We start from the raw sequence: 20,057 nt of genomic DNA on the forward strand, positions 1-20,057 counted from the left end.
AGAATTGCTCTGTAGTATTTTCAGTTTTAAAGCAATCCAGCTGCATTCAATGCCTAAAATGTGCTTTTTAAAGTACAGAAGGCAAATATATGAATATTGGTTGTGAATCTCTGAGTTCCATTATTTTGAAAAAAGTATTTTCACCATAACACTTAAGAAACTTAATTTCCATGATAAAGTTTGGAGGTGAGATCAGTCAAGAAAATCTCAAATATATGCCAATTCCTTACCACTGTCTTCTGAGAACTCCAGCATATGCTCAAAGTGGGAGAACTAATAGCAGAACTAGTCTGGCTTTCAAATTTTTTTTTTTTTCAACATTTATTTATTTTTGGGACAGAGAGAGAGAGACAGAGCATGAACGGGGGAGGGGCAGAGAGAGGGAGACACAGAATCGGAAACAGGCTCCAGGCTCCGAGCCATCAGCCCAGAGCCTGACGCGGGGCTCGAACTCACGGACCGCGAGATCGTGACCTGGCTGAAGTCGGACGCTCAACCGACTGCGCCACCCAGGCGCCCCTAGTCTGGCTTTCAAAACCAAGTTTCGAAATGTGTTGGCAGATAGTGACCGACTGATCCAACTGAATAATTTAGAGGGGAAAAAACTGAAGTATGGGTATGGGCAAGGCAGGTAAGACTAGAAAGAACTTGTCGACGAATGGCCAGGTCACGTAGCACTTTACCTAGAATATTATAATAGACCGTAAGTGAATAAAAAATGCTTGTAAATTTTTCCAAGCCTCAGTCTTTTGGAAGGGGAGGAGTATAATAAGTAGACTGATGGAAGCATCATGTTCCCATACATGAAATGTGTACAATTATGAAAGAGAATACAATTGTACGCATTTGCACATGCTGTTTTTATACCAAAATATCACCCGAGGCTTCTGACTTCACTGGTATTCTCTTAATATGCTAAGCAGTACTTCCTTTTCTCCATGAAATGGGGGTAATATCTATCTTATAGGATTTAAGGAGTAATAAGCCACAAAATGCATTAAAATTTGCAACAAATTTAACAGACTTAGAATCCCTCCCCTCACCAATACAAAATTAAAAAAAAAAGTTTAAAAACTTTAAGTTTAAAAAAAAAATACACTGACCAAAGACACAAACAGGGAATTTACAGAATAAGAAACAAAAATAATACACTGTGATAACAAGTCTCCAAAGATGGAACTAAATCATTCTGTCCCTACCAGTATGACTCACTAATAGGCCTGTGTCTATTCTCAACAATAAAATATAGTGGAAGTGACAATGATCAGTAGATGCCTAACCCTTAATTGGACAAGCAGCTTTCTCATTCTTGAAATGCTCTTAGAATCCAGCTGCCATGCTGTGAGGCAGCCTAAGCAGCCACACGAAGAAGCTAAAAGCCACAGCTGAGCTCCCAATCAAGACTCCAGATGCTTCTAAGCTATACAGCATCCCAGTCCTTCTAGCCCCAGCTGACTGCAGCCTGTTGAGCCTCCAGATGACTGTAATCATCCAAGAACCACAGTTGACATCACAAAGCAGAAAACTCCCATTCCACTCACAGAATTGTGAAATAATGAAATGCTTTTTTGTCAACAAGTTTTGGAGTGGTGTATTATATTTTTATGTATAACTGAAATAAAAATTACCACAGAATACTCAGGTATATACCCTAGCAACCATCCACACATATAAACCAGAAAGTATAGTTTTTACTGTTCATAGTAGCATTATTCATAAAAGCAAAAAGTTGTAAACCCAAATATTCATCAACTAGCAAATGTATAAATACAAGTCAAAGATCATATAAAGAATAATACCATTTTTAAAGCTCCAAACAAAGCAAAACTTAAGCAATATATTATCTAGAGATGCAAACATATATATATATATATTTTTTTTTTTTTTTAATATGGCAAAGGAAATGTTAAAACTGAGATAATGGCTTCTAATTGCTAAAAGGAAAACCAGGAGGACAGCTTAGAGAAGAAATATGGATAGATGTGAAATTGGTGATGTTCTAGTTCTCTAGCTGGGTAGGGGTTTCACACAGGTACTTATCATTTTATTCATAATTACATACATGGTATATACATTATATATTATTTGCATTTTAAATATAGTTTGACTTATAAAAATGTTACTTTTTATAATAACTTATAAGTTATAGTAAGTTATATAGTTTATAATAAGTTATAAAGTTATAATAACTTTATATTATGCTGCAATTCATATCCAACAATTGTAACAAGTACTAATGACAAACTTTTCAAAAGTCTAGAAATATTTTTACTTCAAAAGGAAAACGTTTTGCTTTAACTGCTGTTTATATTACTATAAGCCCGGTAAATTATTTTAACAACAAAAATAAAGTATACTAAAAAAAAAAAAGATCTCCCTTCTAATGAAGTGACTGACTCATTTTAACAACCATCAAAAAATTATTTTAAAGTATTTTAGTTGTTTCTCAAGCTCATTTTTCTTTAGTGTATTTATTTTGAGAGAGAGAGAGAGAGAGAGAGGTGGGGGGAGAGAAAGAACCCAAAGCAGGCTGTGCTGTGAGCTGGGCCCGGGACGGGTTTCAATCCCATGAACCATGAGACCATGACCTAGGTGTCAGAGGCTCAACTGACGGAGCCACCCAGGCTCCCCCTTTACGGTTTTTAGATTTATTTCACCTACCACATGTTTTTTCATTATCCTGTTCCTTCTAATGCCAGAAAGCTTGGCCTATTAAAGTTTTCTTTAGATACGGCATACAGTAAAAATGATTTTAGGATTAAAATTAAAATTCTATGAAGTTTATTAAATTTTAAAAAATTAAGAACATATGCAATGTTTTAATTGTCAATATAACAGATTAAAGGCACACTGATGGATAAAGGTGTAAAAAAAAAAGTACACAAAAACATCTGGTAAGATCATCACAACATCAGTTTAAGGACTCACAGGAATGTTGCTATTATATAGTATAAAGAGCTGACCAGTCATTTTGTTAGTTCAATCCAGAGTTTAAAAAAAAAAAAGTAAAGACTTTATATTTTGGCCTCTCAAGATCTACAATATTCAATGATCCTCCTAGTAATTAGATGCAGACAAAGCTATTTCTATTATTGCAGAGACACTTTAATGGAGACAAGCAATTTATTCCATCCCTAATGAGTAATTTTATTTAGTATCCTTTAACCTCTTGTGGCAAAGTTCACATGAAATCAGTGGGAGCTGTGATGGCTCTTAAAGTGTCGTGGAATTTCCATATTAATTGCCAATACAGGTATCCCCTGTTTTTCGAAAAGCTCACCCTAGGCCACTTCGCCACCTTCTTTAAGACAGGCCTACGTTAATACAACCAAAAGAATAAAAGAGAAAGGGAAAAGGGAAAACAGCGTTCAGTGTTTGTTTTGCAGCATGCCACTATGGAGGCAGCATGAACCTGAGCAGCGGAAGTGACACCATCAAGCTCCGTCCCCAAGGTACAACACTCATCATCAAGCCACCATACTCATCATCAAGCCACCATGGCTTAGAACTGCATCTTGTGAGCATCTGTTCCTTATCTCTATTTATTTTGTGCGTCCCTTTAGCCTAAGCCTCTTGCGCATCAGAAAAGCATAGGGTTATTTTTTGGATCTGGGAACACTAAAAAAAATTCCATATAAATTAATGGTTCTTTGCTGTATGCATTTTCGACTTAACACAAGTTTTCATAGGAATGCTCTACTTTTGGATGGGGAGCATCCACAAAGTTAAGTCAAGAGCCGAGAAACAAAATGGATCATTAATCCAAACCCACCCAAACTCATCATTTGCCTGAATTCAAGGCATATATACCCAATGATCATTTCTATTCTTACTATTCCTCCACATTAAGATACACTTCTCAAATTCACATAAAACGCCACCGTGTAAACTTTACTTATTGCTGCCATGTCTTTTTTCATGTATCATCTCAAATGTTAACAGCATTAACTGGTCTGTCTTTTCTTATTCAATATTCCTTAACTAGTGAGTTAAAACTCGAGATAGAACTAAGAGTTACCTGTACTTGGAAGAAATACTCACACTAAAATTTCCTTCCCTTAAAGTTCTTCCTAAGGTATCCAGCCAAGTCAGTCATTTCCCAATTGCTGATGGCAATCACTGATGCTCACATACTTTTTCGATAAGGATTATCAACCTTTTTTCTTTTCTTTTTTATCACCAGGAAAGAGTTTTCCTTCTTCTATAACATTAAAATGACACCTTTATTAAGGGTGAGATTATGATGTTCACTACTAAGAGGTTCACTAACAATACCAAAAGGGGGGGGCGGGGTAGTGAATTTCCACACCAGCAAGCAATTCTACAACACCAGCTGGGTATCCTACAATCCACCTTAATTCTAACACTAAAACAGTGTCAGATCCCACAAGGGCTCAGTTCTATAAGATTGACCCCTCTGGACCCTCAATCCCCAATTTTACACACCAATCAAAAGTCTAAGTTGTCCCCAGTGCTTCTAACCAACTGGCTACAGATCAGAAGTTCCAGTGACCCCCTCCTTAGGTTCAATTAATTTGGTAGAGTTGCTCGCAGAACTGACAAAACATTTAACTTACTAGATCACTACTTCTTATAAAGGGACAGAACTCAGGAACAACTAGAGATTCACAGGGCAAGATGTGTGGGAAGGAGAGCGGGGCTTCTATGCCCTCTCCAAGTACACCACCCTCCCCAAATCTCCACATAGTCACAAACCTGGAAACGCTCCAAACTCCGTCCTTTGGGGTTTGTATGAAGACTCCATTTCGTGGGCATGATTGATTAAATTATTGGCAGCTGGTGATTCAACCTCCAGTCCTTCTCCTTTTCCCAGAGGTCAGGAGGTGGGACTGATAGTTCAACCCTCTAATCACAGGGCAAGTTCTAGTGGCAACCAGCCCCCATACTTAGATTACCTAAGGGCTTTCCAAAGTCACTGTATTAACATAACAAAAGATACTTAGAAAATTACAAGGGTTTTTAGGAGCTCTGTGCCAGAAGCAAGGACGAAGACCAAATCTCTCTCTTCTGAATCACAATATCACCACACAAGATTCTACTGATCTCACAATCAAATCCAAGGTTTACCAAGGTATTATACAAGCGACTTCCTGTACTATCACCACCAAAACATAAAATGTGGTTACCATTAAGGATAAAGGATCCATATTAATATAAACTGAACACCCACTATGTTCCTAATATAGTGTAGGATATTCTAGGATGATTGGAACAATCTTGTCTCTCTATAGGAACAGTAAGTTATTAACATTATTCATTAAAGAGGGAAATAAGCATATCACCATAACTGTATTTTACCAATTTAGGCAAAGAACAAATAGCTTAAATCTCCTTGAGTGTTTTTACATTACAGGTGTTAAAATTTTCAAAATGGCCCTAGCCTATTTAGTTAAATGAATAGTCCTGAACAAAATTTAGCCAAAGTAAGTTTGCTCTATACTGGGATCAATAAAACCTGTACCTATACCTCTCACACAAGGCAGATAAACAGTATTAGATTGTTATTTCTGAAAGAAGTATGCCTGGCATGTTTCCTAACAGTTAATACATTTCAAAAAATTAGCCCTACTTCCCTGGGGATTTCAAACAAGAGGAGTACTAGGGGTGTTAGAGAAGCTTAAATCATAAGGTTGGACCATTATCCAAATACAGCCTAATTCAAAGTCATTTGTACTTCTCTCTGGCATATATTACAAGGGATTTAAGGGAGAAGAAGTAATAAGTATGTACATACCTTCCTCATAATACTTGATTTAAATTTTAAGTTTGAATTCTGGAGAAATACTAGCTGACCAAACTGGGAGTTTCAAGAAAGGAAGTCCTAGATTTAAATTCTTCAACTAACAATGCATTAACTATGATAACAATCCTTTATTTGTTTACAAAAGAAATCAACTATTATCCATTCAAGTAGCATGGGTTATATACGAATGGGGAGTGGAAAAATACCACTGGATTTAATCAAAATCATTCGGACCAATAAAGAGACATGCATTAGAGAGCATTGATGTTTATGGTTTAACTTAAGAACAGCTCTCTAATTAAAAGAAAAGCTTACAAGCTAGAATCCCATTTCCAATATCCTTAATCATTTACTAACACACAATGCCAAATTTCCACACCCCAGTAGATTTCAAGTTCCTACATAAAGAATCATGATCTTCCTTTATTATATTCTTTTTATTGAAATATAATTGACACACAATGCTGTATTAGTTTCAGGTATGCAACACAGGATTGACAATTGTATACATTACTCAATGCCTGACCTTTACTTCTCTTGGAATAAAACCTTTTATCCCCTGAAGACAGTTTCTGAAAGGATCCTACTACTATGAAACCTCTCCTATTCTTCCTGAAGACCAAGGCAGCTACTAAATCAATAAAGGAAATAAAGATATGGGAAAGAAAAATAGTGGTGGCCACGGAAGACTGGAAGAATAGAGAGAAATGTAAGCTATTCAAGATCCCAGGACATTTACACAAACAAAATCACACACAATCCAGCATCAACAATCCGCTACAAAGATACCACTATATTAAATAGTCCATTCTTAGGGTTCTCCTAAACTCCTTCAGCTCAGATCCCTTTTTAACATTCTCTTCTTTCAAGAATTAACTGCTACTCCAATCCTTACATAAATTTTAATATATATGCTTTAAAGTGAAAAATAGTTGGCAAAAGCCATAGTTTAAAAACTAGTAATTTTGCATTTATCTGATTATCATTTCTCTCTTGAAAGACAGTGATGTCTCCTCCCTCACTCTCTCTACCTTGTAGTCTCAGTGTCTGCTGAAAGATCAAATTTCTCTGGCCAGTTAGTACTTTGTGAAAAATTGTCAAGGTTATCTGGAGACAAGGTTGATTCCAGCTCAAGAGTTCCATCTTGAGATAATTTTTTATCTCAAGGGAAGAGAAGGATGCTTTCCCTTTCCTACAGGTACTTCCTGCTGCAAAAGAGGAAGAAACCTCCTCAAGTCAGTAAGAAGACTGGTTAATCAAATTGTTGCTAAACCTTATTACCACATATTCTCAACAATCCTTTGATCAATGAAGATGGATCTTAAATGCAGTGAACAAAAAAAAAAAAAAAAGAGAGAGACACACAGTTACAAGTGCATTTATCTCAAGTTTTAAATTAGACAAAACTAAATTATGTTATTTAGGAATGCACACAGAATTATACCACCTATGATGAAAACCATGGATGTAATTACTATACAAGTGAGGAGAAGGGGAGGCAAACACACACCAAGGCTTCTGAGGTGGTGGCACTGTTCTATTTCTTGATCTGGGTGATGATCATATGGCTGTTTACCTTACAATTAGTCATTACACTGTACATTAGGTTTATACACTTTTCAGAATGTGTTATATTTCACCATTAAAGAAAAAATTTTTAAAGACTAAAACCACTTTCTCACCAATAAAAGCCCTTGCAGAATATTTTTCTCATGCTTATGTAAACATTTAAGACATGTATTTGCAAAGAATATCTCAAAAACTTCAAGAGTGCTGCCTTCCCAGTAATTCCGTATTCCATTATTTTTCCTGTGGATGATACAAGACTGTTTAACAATGTACCTTGATAATGAAACCTACTTAGAGTTTATTCTACATTATAGGAGTTACTGGTGTTTGAAGAATAGGCTTGAACTGCGAAGAGAGTAGATCTTAAAAGTTCCTGTCACAAGAAAAAAAAATTTTTTTATAAGGTGACAAATGTTAAAATTTTATAATCATTTTGAAATGTGAACAAATATCAAATCATTATTCCGTACAGATGAAACTAACATAAACAGGCATGAAAATAAACATATTGGTTGTGAGTTTCCCAATCATTCTTTTCACCAACTCCACCCCAACCTTTTGACCAGCAACAAACAATAATTTAAGCTGTGCAGACACTAGAACTTTATAAATTAATTATGAATTACTATATTTTAATTTTAAATTAGCACAGAAAACAGTATATGCTGGAATATTATCTATCCATCTATGTATGGAGAGAGAGAGAGACCCAATAATTTAAGCTTAAAAACCAAATTCATTTGGTTGGAGGTTGGAGAGACTGCTAGATACCACTAAAGAAAAGAACACTGTACTGTGAAGAAAAACCTTTACTGGAGAATAGCTGATAAACCTGTAAAGCATGAAAAAAGAAATTAAAAGAAAGCCTCAAAAGAAACATTATCAATTTAGCTATCACCTCAGCATGTATACTTTACTAATAGACACACAAATTTTCTTTATTCTTTATGAGTAGTCTTTCCCTTTATACAGGAATGAAGAAAAAAGTCAAAAAATTTTGAAACTTAAAGCATGAACACTATTAACTTATGGAAATTACAGGTAACTGAAGCACACAATTTTTCAGAACACCAAACTTCACATAAAAGCTGTTTCACAGTTGAACTTGCCAACATTTCTAATATTGTCAACTTAAAGTGAGTGGTAGGGGCGCCTGGGTAACTCAGTCAGTGTAAGCGTCAGTCTGACTCAATTTCAGCTCAGGTTCATGATCTCATGTGTGGCCCTGTGCTCACTCCCACTCCTCTGCTCTCTCTCTCCCTCTCTCCCTCTGTCTCTCCCCAGTTCCCTCTCCCTCTCAAAAAAAATAAACTTAAAAATAATAATAATTGAGGGGGCTCCTGGATGGCTTTTTCAGTTGAACGTCCAACTCTTGATTTTGGATCAGGTCATGATCTCCTTTGTGGGTTCAAGCCCCGCATCCAGCTCTGCACAGAGCCTTCTTGGGATATATTCTCTCATTCTCTCTCTCTCCCCCCTCCCCGCCCCACCCCCCCCCCGCCTTTTCTCTCTGCCCCTCCCCCACTCACACTCTTGCCCTCTCACTCTCCCTAAAAATAAACTTTAAAAAATAAATAGATGGGGCGCCTGGGTGGCTCAGTCGGTTGGGTGTCCGACTTCAGCTCAGGTCACGATCTCGCGGTTCGTGAGTTCGAGCCCCGCGTCAGGCTCTGGGCTGATGGCTCAGAGCCTGGAGCCTGCTTCCGATTCTGTGTCTCCCTCTCTCTCTGCCCCTCCCCTGTTCATGCTCTGTGTCTCTCTGTCTCAAAAATAAATAAACGTTAAAAAAAAATTTTTTTAAATAAATAAATAAATAGATAAGTAAAGTGGTAGAAATTTACTTCCCCTCATCTTCTAAAGTAACAATTTTCAAGTAACTTCTCAAAAAATGCCCTCTACTACAAACACAGGTGCAAAGAAAACAGAAAGGAATCTAGCTAAGCTACAACTATACCACCTTCACCCTCTGGTGTTCAGCTTCTTTGCCCTGAAAACAAGCCAAGCCAACATATACTCTGGAAATCCTGTAGCTAAAGAATTCTGGGATTACTCTGATCTTCCACCCCATAGCTCCCTTAACTGGAATGGGTTAATATCTCCAACCTTACTACAATGACCTTTTTACAGACAAAATAAAACTAAATGAAAACAACATTCACTTGGATTCAATCATCTGTTCTTTTCATTTAGCTATTCCCTTAAAAGCTGCATCTCTGTAAACTCCCTAGTCATTCAGGATTAAAAACCTCAAGTCATCATCAACTCTTCTCTCTTCCTACATCAAAACAAAGTAATTAGGGGCGCCTGGGGGGCTCAGTCAGTTAAGCATTCGACTTTTGACCTCAGCTCAGGTCATGATCTCACAGTTCATGGAGTTGAGCCCCAAGTCGGGCTCTGTGCTGACAATGCGGAGACTGCTTGGGATTCTCTCTCCCTCTCTCTCTGTCCCTCCCCTGCTTGTATGTGCACGCTCTCTTTCTCTCTCTCTCAAAATAAATTAAATAAATAAAAGAAACTTAAAAACAAGTATAAAAACAAAGTAATTTGCTATCACCCAACTAGTGAGTAGTTAGCTAGGCATGGATTGTGCCCAGGCGCTTTGATAGGCCAATATGTTAAGACTTAAATCAGGGCAGCTGATTAAAAGACATAAATTAAACGGAGGACACTTTCATTTAAGACTGCTTTGAAGGCAGAGGATGCAGTAAAAAGGACATAGTTTTTGGAGACAAGCAGACCTGTATTATTCAATTCTTAGGGGAATGCTGAACTGAAATATCTTTTATCTACAGAAATAAAAGATGTTACCTTATCTCTTCAGTTCTAAGATATAAAATCAAGTTGTAAGACACTATAAAAACTAAGCACCTACCACTTAGAACATATATTAAAGTTATCCTGCAACACTAAGTTCCACCAGAAGAAAAAAAATTGGTTACAGATGATATGGTCAATTTGTTTACTGTAGCAGTCACAATTCTTTAGAAATGCGTATTTGTGAAAGTAGCATAAACTTGACCAACATAAAGGCATTCACCAACTTATTATGTACAGGATATATTCCAAGGTATGTTTAGATGCCTTACATTTGAAACCCTGAAGGTATTTTTACAAAATATAATTCCAAGTAGTGGTTAGGTTTCCTGGCAGGTCTACCAATGCCAGTTTACCTACATTTACCTAAAATATGAGAGGCTCTGGCAGTCGCTCCTACCTCTTCCAACCCTTACCTACACCTAACACATTAAAAAAAAAAAAAAATCCTATGGTATTGACCCCTTCTATCAATTTCTAAATCCCTGGAAATTATTTGTGTCAGAAGTAGGTCAAGCAAAGAAACAGAAACCTTCCCAGAAAAGAGTGACTTAAAAACAAAAATATCCACCAGAATGAGGTAAAGCAAATAAAGGAGTGAAGACGGGGTAGGATGTTAACCATTTACATCTTTTCCCCCTTTCAACAGCATTAATTTGGCCCATACATTATATTTGTAGATCCTATGTTATTTGAAAATACGTTTCCATTTTTTCCTACTTATTGTAGGGACTGACAGAAGTCACTTTTGCAATTATACATAAATTAAGCATTATATCCAGACAAAACATGACAAAAAAAAAAAAAAAGCATAAATAGATTCAGAGTAAGCAACAGGCTGACCAATAAGAGGCTTCTAATAACGCAAAAAGAATTTAGGTGTTCTACATAAATTAAGTCTAATAAAACCAACATCAATACCCTTCTAACAACTTTAGTTTCTTCTGCGATATAAGATTTGGCAAAGTCAAATCATTTAACAGACATGCATTGACTTACGATGTACTCTCATTAATAACCAAACCTGAAAAGATTAAATCTGATTCTAACCTGCAGTCCAACTGAGCACAATACAGAAACAGTATTTATACTCATTATGTTCAAGTATTATAGAAAACAAATGTTCAGAAATAAGATTCTCTTCATCATGCAGATGGGGAACAAAAATAACACTCTTCATATTATAATGAAGGATGTACTATCAGCGTCTACAAGCAGGATTTAAAAGCAGCATCAGAAAAATATGTCAGCACAGCGCCTGACATGGGCTTGATCTCAGGAATTGTGAGATCATGACCTGAACTGAAATCAAGAGTCAAGATGCCTAACCATCTGAGCCACCCACGTGCCCCACCAGTGTTGTCTGGTTGAGCTGGTTGAGCATCCGAGTTAGAATCCCACATCAGGCTCACTATCAGCTCGGAACCTGCTTTAGATCCTGTCCCCCTCTCTCTGCCCCTCCTCAGCTCACACACTCTTTCTCAAAAATAAATAAACTTAAAAAAAAAAAAGATATGATAAAGCAAATAAAGTAAAACACTAACTGTAGAATCTAGGTATTGAGTATGAGTGTTCACTATAAAATTCTTTTAGCTTTTCTGTATGCTTAGAAATTTTTGTAAAGTAACAATTTAGCAATATACAAATCTGTTGAATAGTAGGATGCTTTATAATTTGGGTTAACTGCAATATTGTCTCTAACAGCATTAAGTTTTCAAAGTAAACAAGTAAAACATATGATTCATCACTCCAGAATATTAATCATTTTTTCATTATTTCTGAGAGCATGTATGTACTGATAAATATGAACATATTACAATGAAAAGAACTTTTAACATTTTCTCATATCCCAAAATACTCATAACTTACAGGGAGCATAAAAATCAGAAGTAGATTAAGAACAGACTAGTAAATTTCCTCATGTTGTTAACAGCTGGGTCAGAACCTATAATTAGTTTCTAATATTTAGTCTACAACCAATGTCTTTTAAGTTTATTTATTTTGAGAGAAGAGTGTGTGTGCGCGCACATAGCATACGTGAGGGAGGGGCAGCGAGAGAGGGAGAATCCCAAGCAGGCTCCGCACTGTCAGCACAGAGCCTGACACCGGCCTGACCTCAGGAACTGTGAGATCATGACCTGAACTGAAATCAAGCGTCAAGAGGCCTAACCACCTGAGCCACCCAGGCACCCCAACAGTGTTGCCTGTATGCAAACTACTCATGGCGGTAAGAGTGGTCTTACTCAAGTTAGCCCTCGAGATATGAAAACCCGTAACAGAAAGTTCTAAAGACTTTGCTGCCAGATCGTAACCACTTCAGGACCTATTACATGCCTCAAGAAACCCATGATTACTACTAACTGTAAGAACCACCACAATTTACCCCAAACGGGAGCAGGTCCAATCCCACTCTCCCATGCAGCAGTTCATGACACTCCCTGAACTCCTCCCTCCGTGTTCCTGTAACTTAGAACGATCTTCAGCTCAAGACCAGAAAAACTGTAATGGTTTTACAATGGACTCCAGTGACCGTCTACCTGTTCTGAAGTGCAGCTGGACTGCGGTTGCTAATGATTCCACAAAGTAACTTTTTAAGATTTGGGGATGTTTGTGTTCTAAAACTGGTTTTGTCACCCATTTTGTCTTCTTCAGAACTGAGGTCAATACCCTCTTTCTTCATCTGCAAAGTGAAGAAAAACATGGAGACCTCAAAGTATAGGAACTAGTCCCCAACTTACAAACAGCTTATGTTCTAAAGGTTTATCAATCCTTTGAAAACATGTTGGCGCTAATTAATCTACTTATACCATAGTTTCTCTGAAAAACTGAATTCCGGGTTTCAATTCTAAACTGCAGCCTTCTGCCCAGCAAGACGTCTGCTGCCCTTTTACAGCTAACTGGAGCCAAAGCTCAGAGAGGCTCAGAGAATTCTCTCTCTAGAGCTCCGAGGAGAACCTACTGCAACTTGGACAGGCAGGGAAAAGGGCAAGTCTCCTTACACAGGGAGGTTTTACATCAACTCTGTGGGAAAAGCTACCACAATTTAACAAGATAACGGTTATGGAAAAGGTACTTGGTTAATATCACGTCCAAGTATTAGTAGCTGTCACAAAAGTAAGTAGAAACTACGTTTTGCTCCAGATAAAAAAGAAGATAAGATTAGCCGCTGTTAAACTAGTTGCTCAACCAAATGTTTGGCAAGTACAGACAACATATTCTCAAACTGCTTCCTCATGTCTGATCAACTCAACTGATAAGGGGAGGAAATTACTAAAGCGAAGCGGTGAAGAGATCGTACCAAAAATGTTGCTAAGTTCTAGAAAAGTGCAGTGTACTTTAAAATTCAGTAAATATATAATATTCAACATTATATACCACCCCTCATAACTATAAGATTTATAAAATTAACTGAGTGACAAATTTAAAAAACAAGTATAACTTTGTGACAATGAGTCACCTCTGGCAGCTAACTGGAGTCTTACGCAATTTAAGAACTACTGTAAATTAGAAATAACTCACGATCAAACAGAAAAAGTAAACTTTTCACTGAAAACACTTCAGAAATGAAGCCAGTAACAGAGACATGAAAAAAAAGGAATAGAGAAGACCAGAAAAAAATTGGTTTGTTGATAGAGAACCTGAAAGAAACATTTAAATATAAAGGTTCATGTCATTGCTGTATGTTAAAATAGTAACCTGAGAGACTCCCAGGCTAGTATAACACCAGAGTGTTAGATTAAAGATCAAAGTGTTGGCACTATTAGCCGCTTCGAAGGAAAACTGCTTTAAAAATCCAATGTAATAATGACAATCTACACCCAACCCCTTTTCAAAAATTTTCAGTAAGAATGGATTATAAGAATGAAATGCCTAACTACTTGAGATCTTCAAAAGAAAAGAAAAACAAAAGCAAACGAAATTTTTTTGGCCTGAAACCTAATTTTCCCATTAAGTCAACCCAAATTATACTCTGACATTAAATTTATATTGGCAAATCTCTGTTCACAAGAAGGAAGGGATAGGGGCAATTCCTTTATCGTAAAAACTGTTTACCACTAATGACAATTATCTAATATTATGAACAGAAGCATAGGAATACAATAAAATATAAGTATTAAGACTATCAGTAAACAGAACACCTAAATTAAGAAGATCTTTAGGAATGAAGAGGTGTATATACCTTTAGTGAATATGAATTAAAGTTCAAATTTCATACATTTAGTGTTTCAGAAATGTCTCTATGCACAGAAAAATAGAAATAAAACAAATTTTCATGTGGATAAAAAAGGGTTATGTTTCCCCAAGCATATTCTTGAAACAAGAGAAAAGACCAACTTTTAATTTTTTGCCATACTTTAAAAAAAAAAAAGAGTATTATCTGTGAAGCAACCTGATTTAAGACTTTTCATGATTACATACTCAATTTCAGTAGTACTCTTTGGCTGACTTGATGAAGATTTCTAATCTTCCTTCAAAATAAAGAAAAACAACAAAATCATCTCATCACTCAGTCGTGAATTTTTCTGCCATCCTTAATTTCAGCTTCAAAGTTACTACTAAACAGTACTCAGCCTTTGTAAAAAGGATACTCTGTGGAAATACTATTCACAATTTCTGTTGCCCGTAATGTTTTGTCGCCATGCACTTCTGCTGTATAATCTAAAAAGGCATAACTTTCTCTTTTCACACTGTTCAGTAAAATATTAGCAGTTTTCGCCTTCCGGTTCCAATTTCATTTTTATCTAATTTGCTTAAGTGTTTCAAAGCTAAGCCTAAGAATACTGTACCTAGTTTCTAAGGTTTCACAACATTTTCTTCTGATTTGAAATAAAAGTTATTTTTTAGAAAGTGTCAGAAAAAAAATCAAAACCTCCAAAATAGGATTAAAACGTTTCACGAAGACTGTCACAGTAATTAACTGTTTACCTAAACTGAGTTCTCCATGAGTGGGCTCCCGTCCTGTTCAATAGATGATGCACTACCAATCTTCCTATCCACAAAAGAACTTCAATCCGGTATTTTAATATACGGGTAATTCACTTCCCAAAATACTTATGACCCATATATTTAGTAACTCTCAACAAGATTCTCTCACTGTATTTCAAATGACAAAACAAAGATCCTAAAAGTTTAGTTAGGTCTAATTATAAAGAGGTAAGATTAACTCAAGGTTGACAAGTCGGTCAACATGTTTTAAGTTAGTTTAAAAGGCATAGGCTCGGGTAAAAAACAAAAACAAAAACAAAAACCAACTCAGGCTGGGAAAGCTGGAAAAAAAAATTAAAGCAATCTTCCTACCTACTTAATTCACAGGCAAGTGTAGTGCCTAAATTAGCTAGTGCTCTTAACAGGGTAACTTCCTAAAACATTCAGGTCAGTCCGGATACCACGGGCAACTTTTGATTGTAACCTAAGGCTCCCCATCACGGTGGGAGTCTCTGGTCTTATTCGCAAACCCTCCGGAAGGGACCAAGAAAGGAACCAATGCCATGCTTTCGGATAGCGTGCATAACATACCGGGGGTGACGATTGGGCTCGGAGAGTAATCAGGTTCTTGCAACCCAAGATAACTGTGGCACAGCCAGGTGCGGAGTGCACTCAGGGGCCCTGAAAACGGCCACTCCTAAAAATATCTAATGTTAAATAAATAAGAGTCCCTAGCTTCCAAGATCACTTTCCGAGGTATTATTTCCTTTCCTCCAACACCCCACTCACTCTCTTTTCCCCTCCTTGTAAAAGGAGAGCAAAAAGGAGGAACAGTAAAAGCGTCAAACGGCGAGGCTGAGTAGACAGGGCTCCTGCCCATCTGCACTCCCCCCCAACGGCAACGAGGCAACCCCGGGGCGATCCCATCCCAACTAGCAAAACCGCGCCGGCGAAAATGAGAGAACGCGACACGCCACGGGCAGGGAGGCGGGGAGTCCGCCACGAGTCGGCCGGAGGGAGACCTGCCGGCTCGCGGCGTGGCCGCTCCGGGCTGAACACCCCCAGACGGCTGCGAGGGGGCTTCGTTCGCCCTCCCACGAGGCGTCACACTTATCCGGCCCGGGGCCAAGGTCCCACTCGGGGACCCCGACGCCCCGCCTCGGGCTGCGCGGGGGAAACTTCGCCCACGGGCAGGGGGCGCGCCCGCGGCTCCGGGACCCGCGCTCGCCTCGGCCCGGGCGCGAGCGGGGCTCGGCGGCGGCGCGGGGCCAAGTCCGGGACGAGCCGCGGCGGGCAGAGGCGCCGGTCCCGGGTCCCCGCGGGCCGCGGGCGGGGGAGGGGCGGCGGGGCACTCACCACGGGTCGAACTCGTGAATGATGCTTTCGAAGCGAATGACCGCGAAGAGGCGCGAGCTGAAGCCGGCAAGCCAGGCCAGGAAGAGGATGGTGAAGGAGAGCAGCGACTGCCAGCCGGCCGGCTGCGACAGCCCCCCGGACAGCCCCGCGGGGGCCGGCTTCGGCGGCGCCACGCCGCCCGCCGCCTTGTGCGCGCACTGGGCCCCGGGCCCGTGGTGGCCGTGCCGGCTGTTCCCCAGGGCCATGAGGCCGCTCCACGGGGACGAGTTGAGGGACGACTTGTGCTTGCTCTCCGGGGCCGAGGGCTCCGCCATGTTGTGCCCCGGCGGCGGGTCTCGCTCCTCGCCGCCGCCGCCGCCGCCGCCTGGTGCGAGGGGTGCTGGGCGGGGACCTGGAGGAGGAGGAGGAGGACGAGGAGGAGGAGGAGGAAGAAAAAGGAGGAGGAGGGAAGAGCGCCGCGCGCTCCCGCCCTCAGCGCCGCGAGGCCGGGGGACAGGGGGTGGAGGCGGCGGCAGGGAGTCTCCGCCTCAGCAGCGGCTGCGACCGCCGCGCTCTCAACTCGGATGGCCCTTGCGCCCCACTAGCCATCCGTATCCCCCTTGCAGCTGCGGCAGCGGCGAAAGCCGACGGGACGAGGGCGCCAGAGAAGAAGCAGCAGACGGAGGCGGCACCACAGCTCGGAGCAGCAATGACATTCCCCCTCACACCCGCCGCCCGCCCCGCGATGAAGAGCAGGAGGAGGAGCCCCCTGGAGTCCGGGCGGAGCTCAGGCTACCTCTGACTCCGCCCCCGACCCAACAGGAACTAGCCCTTCCACCTGTCACAATGCGACAGGTCCGTTAGGGGGTGGGCCCAGAACTGCGGTGCCCACCAATAGGAGCGCGAGCCGGGGCGGGGCTTAGCCCAACCGCTCTCCCCCACCCCCCCTCCCTCCCCCTCCCGCCTCGCGCCGGTTCGCCCGGAGCGGCCGTGCAGCAGCGCTACGGCTTCATTGTCAGTTGAAAGACGCGGTTTCGCGCGTCGGTGTTGTCGGCAAGGAAGGGTGCTAGGCGGCTCCGCTCGTTGCATGGAGCTGAGCCGGGCCAGGGGTCGGGAGGTGATCGAGAACAGCGGAGCGGCCTCCGTCAGAAGCGGCTTAAGGGAGGCGGAACGCGCCGCGCTGACCGACCGGGCACTCACGGGCTCGCGGCGGTCGTGACTTTTAACCCGCTTTGCGCCGAGCGCCCACCACGTGACGGAGCGCGCAGGCGCGTTCCCCAAGTCCTGCGCGCGTGAATCTGGCTGGCGGGGCTCGGCCGCCCGGGGCGCCCCGCGCAGCTTGCGCGGCCTGTGAGCTTGGGCGGCTGCGGCTGCACAGCCTCGATGCGCCCCCTCAGGCTGTGCCGGGTGTTCTGCTCCCAAGGTTGGGAGCGAGGACAACTTTGCCGGCGCTGAAAACTCTTCGGCGCCAGAAAGAGACCTAGGGGGCAGGCGAAGTGCGACTTGCTCTCGCTTCTCTCACTTGTATTTTCCTAATTGGAAAAATCGTCTTTGTTCCCTGGAAATAAGAGCAAATGCAGGACTGTGTTGTTAACGGGCTGCATACGTACCACCAAACGAGTGAAACTTTTCTGTCCGCTGCCACTGAATTCTCTTTAGTAAGTAACGGACTGGAGATCCCTGTCCACGAAGTTTTGCACGTCTAGGTTGTATTTTTAGACCTTCCCCTTCTCCATGCTCCTCCCCGCCGAAAGGAAGTGCCACCAGGGAGACCTAGTTTAAGGCAAAATGCGTTTAAACATCGGTGGAGTAGTGGCGGGACTAGAATTACTCTGATACACGCCCCGTGAAGGGCATGGGGCTCTGCTTCCGTAAATACTTGATTCGCTCTTCGTGTAAATTAATTGTCCATTTTATTTAGGTAAATAACGTGAACTCAAAAGCGTGTGTTCTCGTAATATCATAAAGGAACTCCATTATTAAGCCATTTAAAAGTTTAACACATTTAACAAATTTAAACATATTTAGAAATTGTGTTTAAACAGTGGATCTTTTCGAAATAGGAGACAAATGAAAGAGTGTGCTTAGTTTGAGGTTGATCTTTGCAACTAATGGATCCAGCTACTCATTTAACGTGCTGATTCGCTTTTCTCTGGTTTCCTTACAAAAATAAATAGTCTCATTAAGGAAAGGATGAAAAGGTTTCCAGAAATAGACTTTCCCACCAACAATTTAATAGCTGACAGTTATTAAACTTCTAAATTTTAATGAGAATTATGATAGAATATTAACTGAGCCCTGTTGTAGGAGAAGGGATGGCATGCTCTTTCTCAGAGCCCAAACTGTGTATGTTAAAATGCCAGCATTTTGAGTATTGGTGCCCTTTTCCAGAAACAAAGTTAAATCAGCCTGAAATAAAATTTAATTTCTTTAGATAGTTCTATTTTGCTGTCTTTTGTATAAATGCTCTCTATTAAATTCTATATTGTCTTGCTTCCTTTTGGATCATTTAATTACCAAAGTCCTGGTCTGGAAAGTGACAGGACTCCGTTCTAAGTGCCACATGGTTACTTACTGGCCATGTAGCATTGGCCAAGTCACCTGCGGTGGGTTACCCCTTCTACTCATAAAGTCAATTGTTAATATCACATGAGATAGCTTATCTGAAAATACTTTGAAATACCATTAAGGATCATAAGCAAATGTAGCTTAGTGGTGAGGGTAGAAGCAATGGGGGGAAAAAAAAACCCTATCATTCTTGGTCTTTGTTCACTCAGTCACTCATGAATGCATTCAAGTATTTGTGGAGCTCTGCCTTTATGCCAAGCACAATGCAGGCACTGGGATGCAGTATGGAACATGAGAAACATGGTTCCTACCCTCACAGAACTCACCCGAAGACCCCAGGGAGATGGGCATTGAGTAAACCATCACATCGTTAAGTGCCAAAATGCAACACAACAAACGCTATCAAAGACGTATGGGGGATTCGATCGACACAAGAGGAGAATGTTACCCAGGGAAGCAGCACAAGGGATGAGGATGAATTCACCTGGGGAAGAAGATAAAGAATTATCCAGACAAAGAAGCATATGCAAAGGCCTTGCTTTGGGGCCAGGAAGACAGGTACAAGAAACCCAGAAAAGGGCCAGACTTTGGCTGCAACACTGGAACCACGTGACATAGGAGTTGAATAAATGGCCAGAGAGTGTAGGTCATGTTTAGCAGTTTGTTTTTTTTTTTACGTTTATTTATTTGTTTGTTGTGAGAGAGACAGAGACCTCACGAGTTGGGGAGGGGCAGAGAAAGAGGGAGGGAGAGAATTCCAAACAGGCTCCATACAGTCAGCACAGAGCCTGACACGGGGCTCAAACTCATGAAATTGTGAGATCATGCCCTGAGCCAAAACCAAGAGTCGGACGCTTAACTGACATCCACCCAGGCACCCCAAGAAATGTTTTTGTTTTGTTTTAACCTGAGACTAATGGGAAGCCATAAAGGGTTTTAAGCAGAATTTGCTGTGTATGAAAGTGAGAGAGGTCATTAGCTGTGTGTTTTGAAAAGATACCAAGAGTGCAATGTGGAAAGCACATTGCAGAGGGGCCAGTACGAGATCTCAGTCTACCTGTGCCAACATCTGACATTACAA

The 20,057-nt window shown here is 40.8% G+C and overlaps 1 protein-coding gene across 1 annotated transcript in view; it reads right to left on the minus strand.

Annotated features, from left to right (window-relative positions):
- STT3B (STT3 oligosaccharyltransferase complex catalytic subunit B) overlaps window positions 1-17,139 on the minus strand; it is a 106,224-nt gene extending 89,085 nt beyond the window's left edge. Inside the window, exon 1 of the mRNA XM_030328529.1 lies at window positions 16,430-17,139. Coding sequence (XP_030184389.1) covers window positions 16,430-16,743 — 314 coding nt within the window. The 5' untranslated portion in view covers window positions 16,744-17,139. The remainder of the gene's footprint in view (window positions 1-16,429) is intronic.
- Between the last annotated feature and the right edge of the window lie 2,918 nt (window positions 17,140-20,057).

Source organism: Lynx canadensis, chromosome C2, assembly GCF_007474595.2.
Source record: "Lynx canadensis isolate LIC74 chromosome C2, mLynCan4.pri.v2, whole genome shotgun sequence".
NCBI lineage: Eukaryota > Metazoa > Chordata > Mammalia > Carnivora > Felidae > Lynx > Lynx canadensis.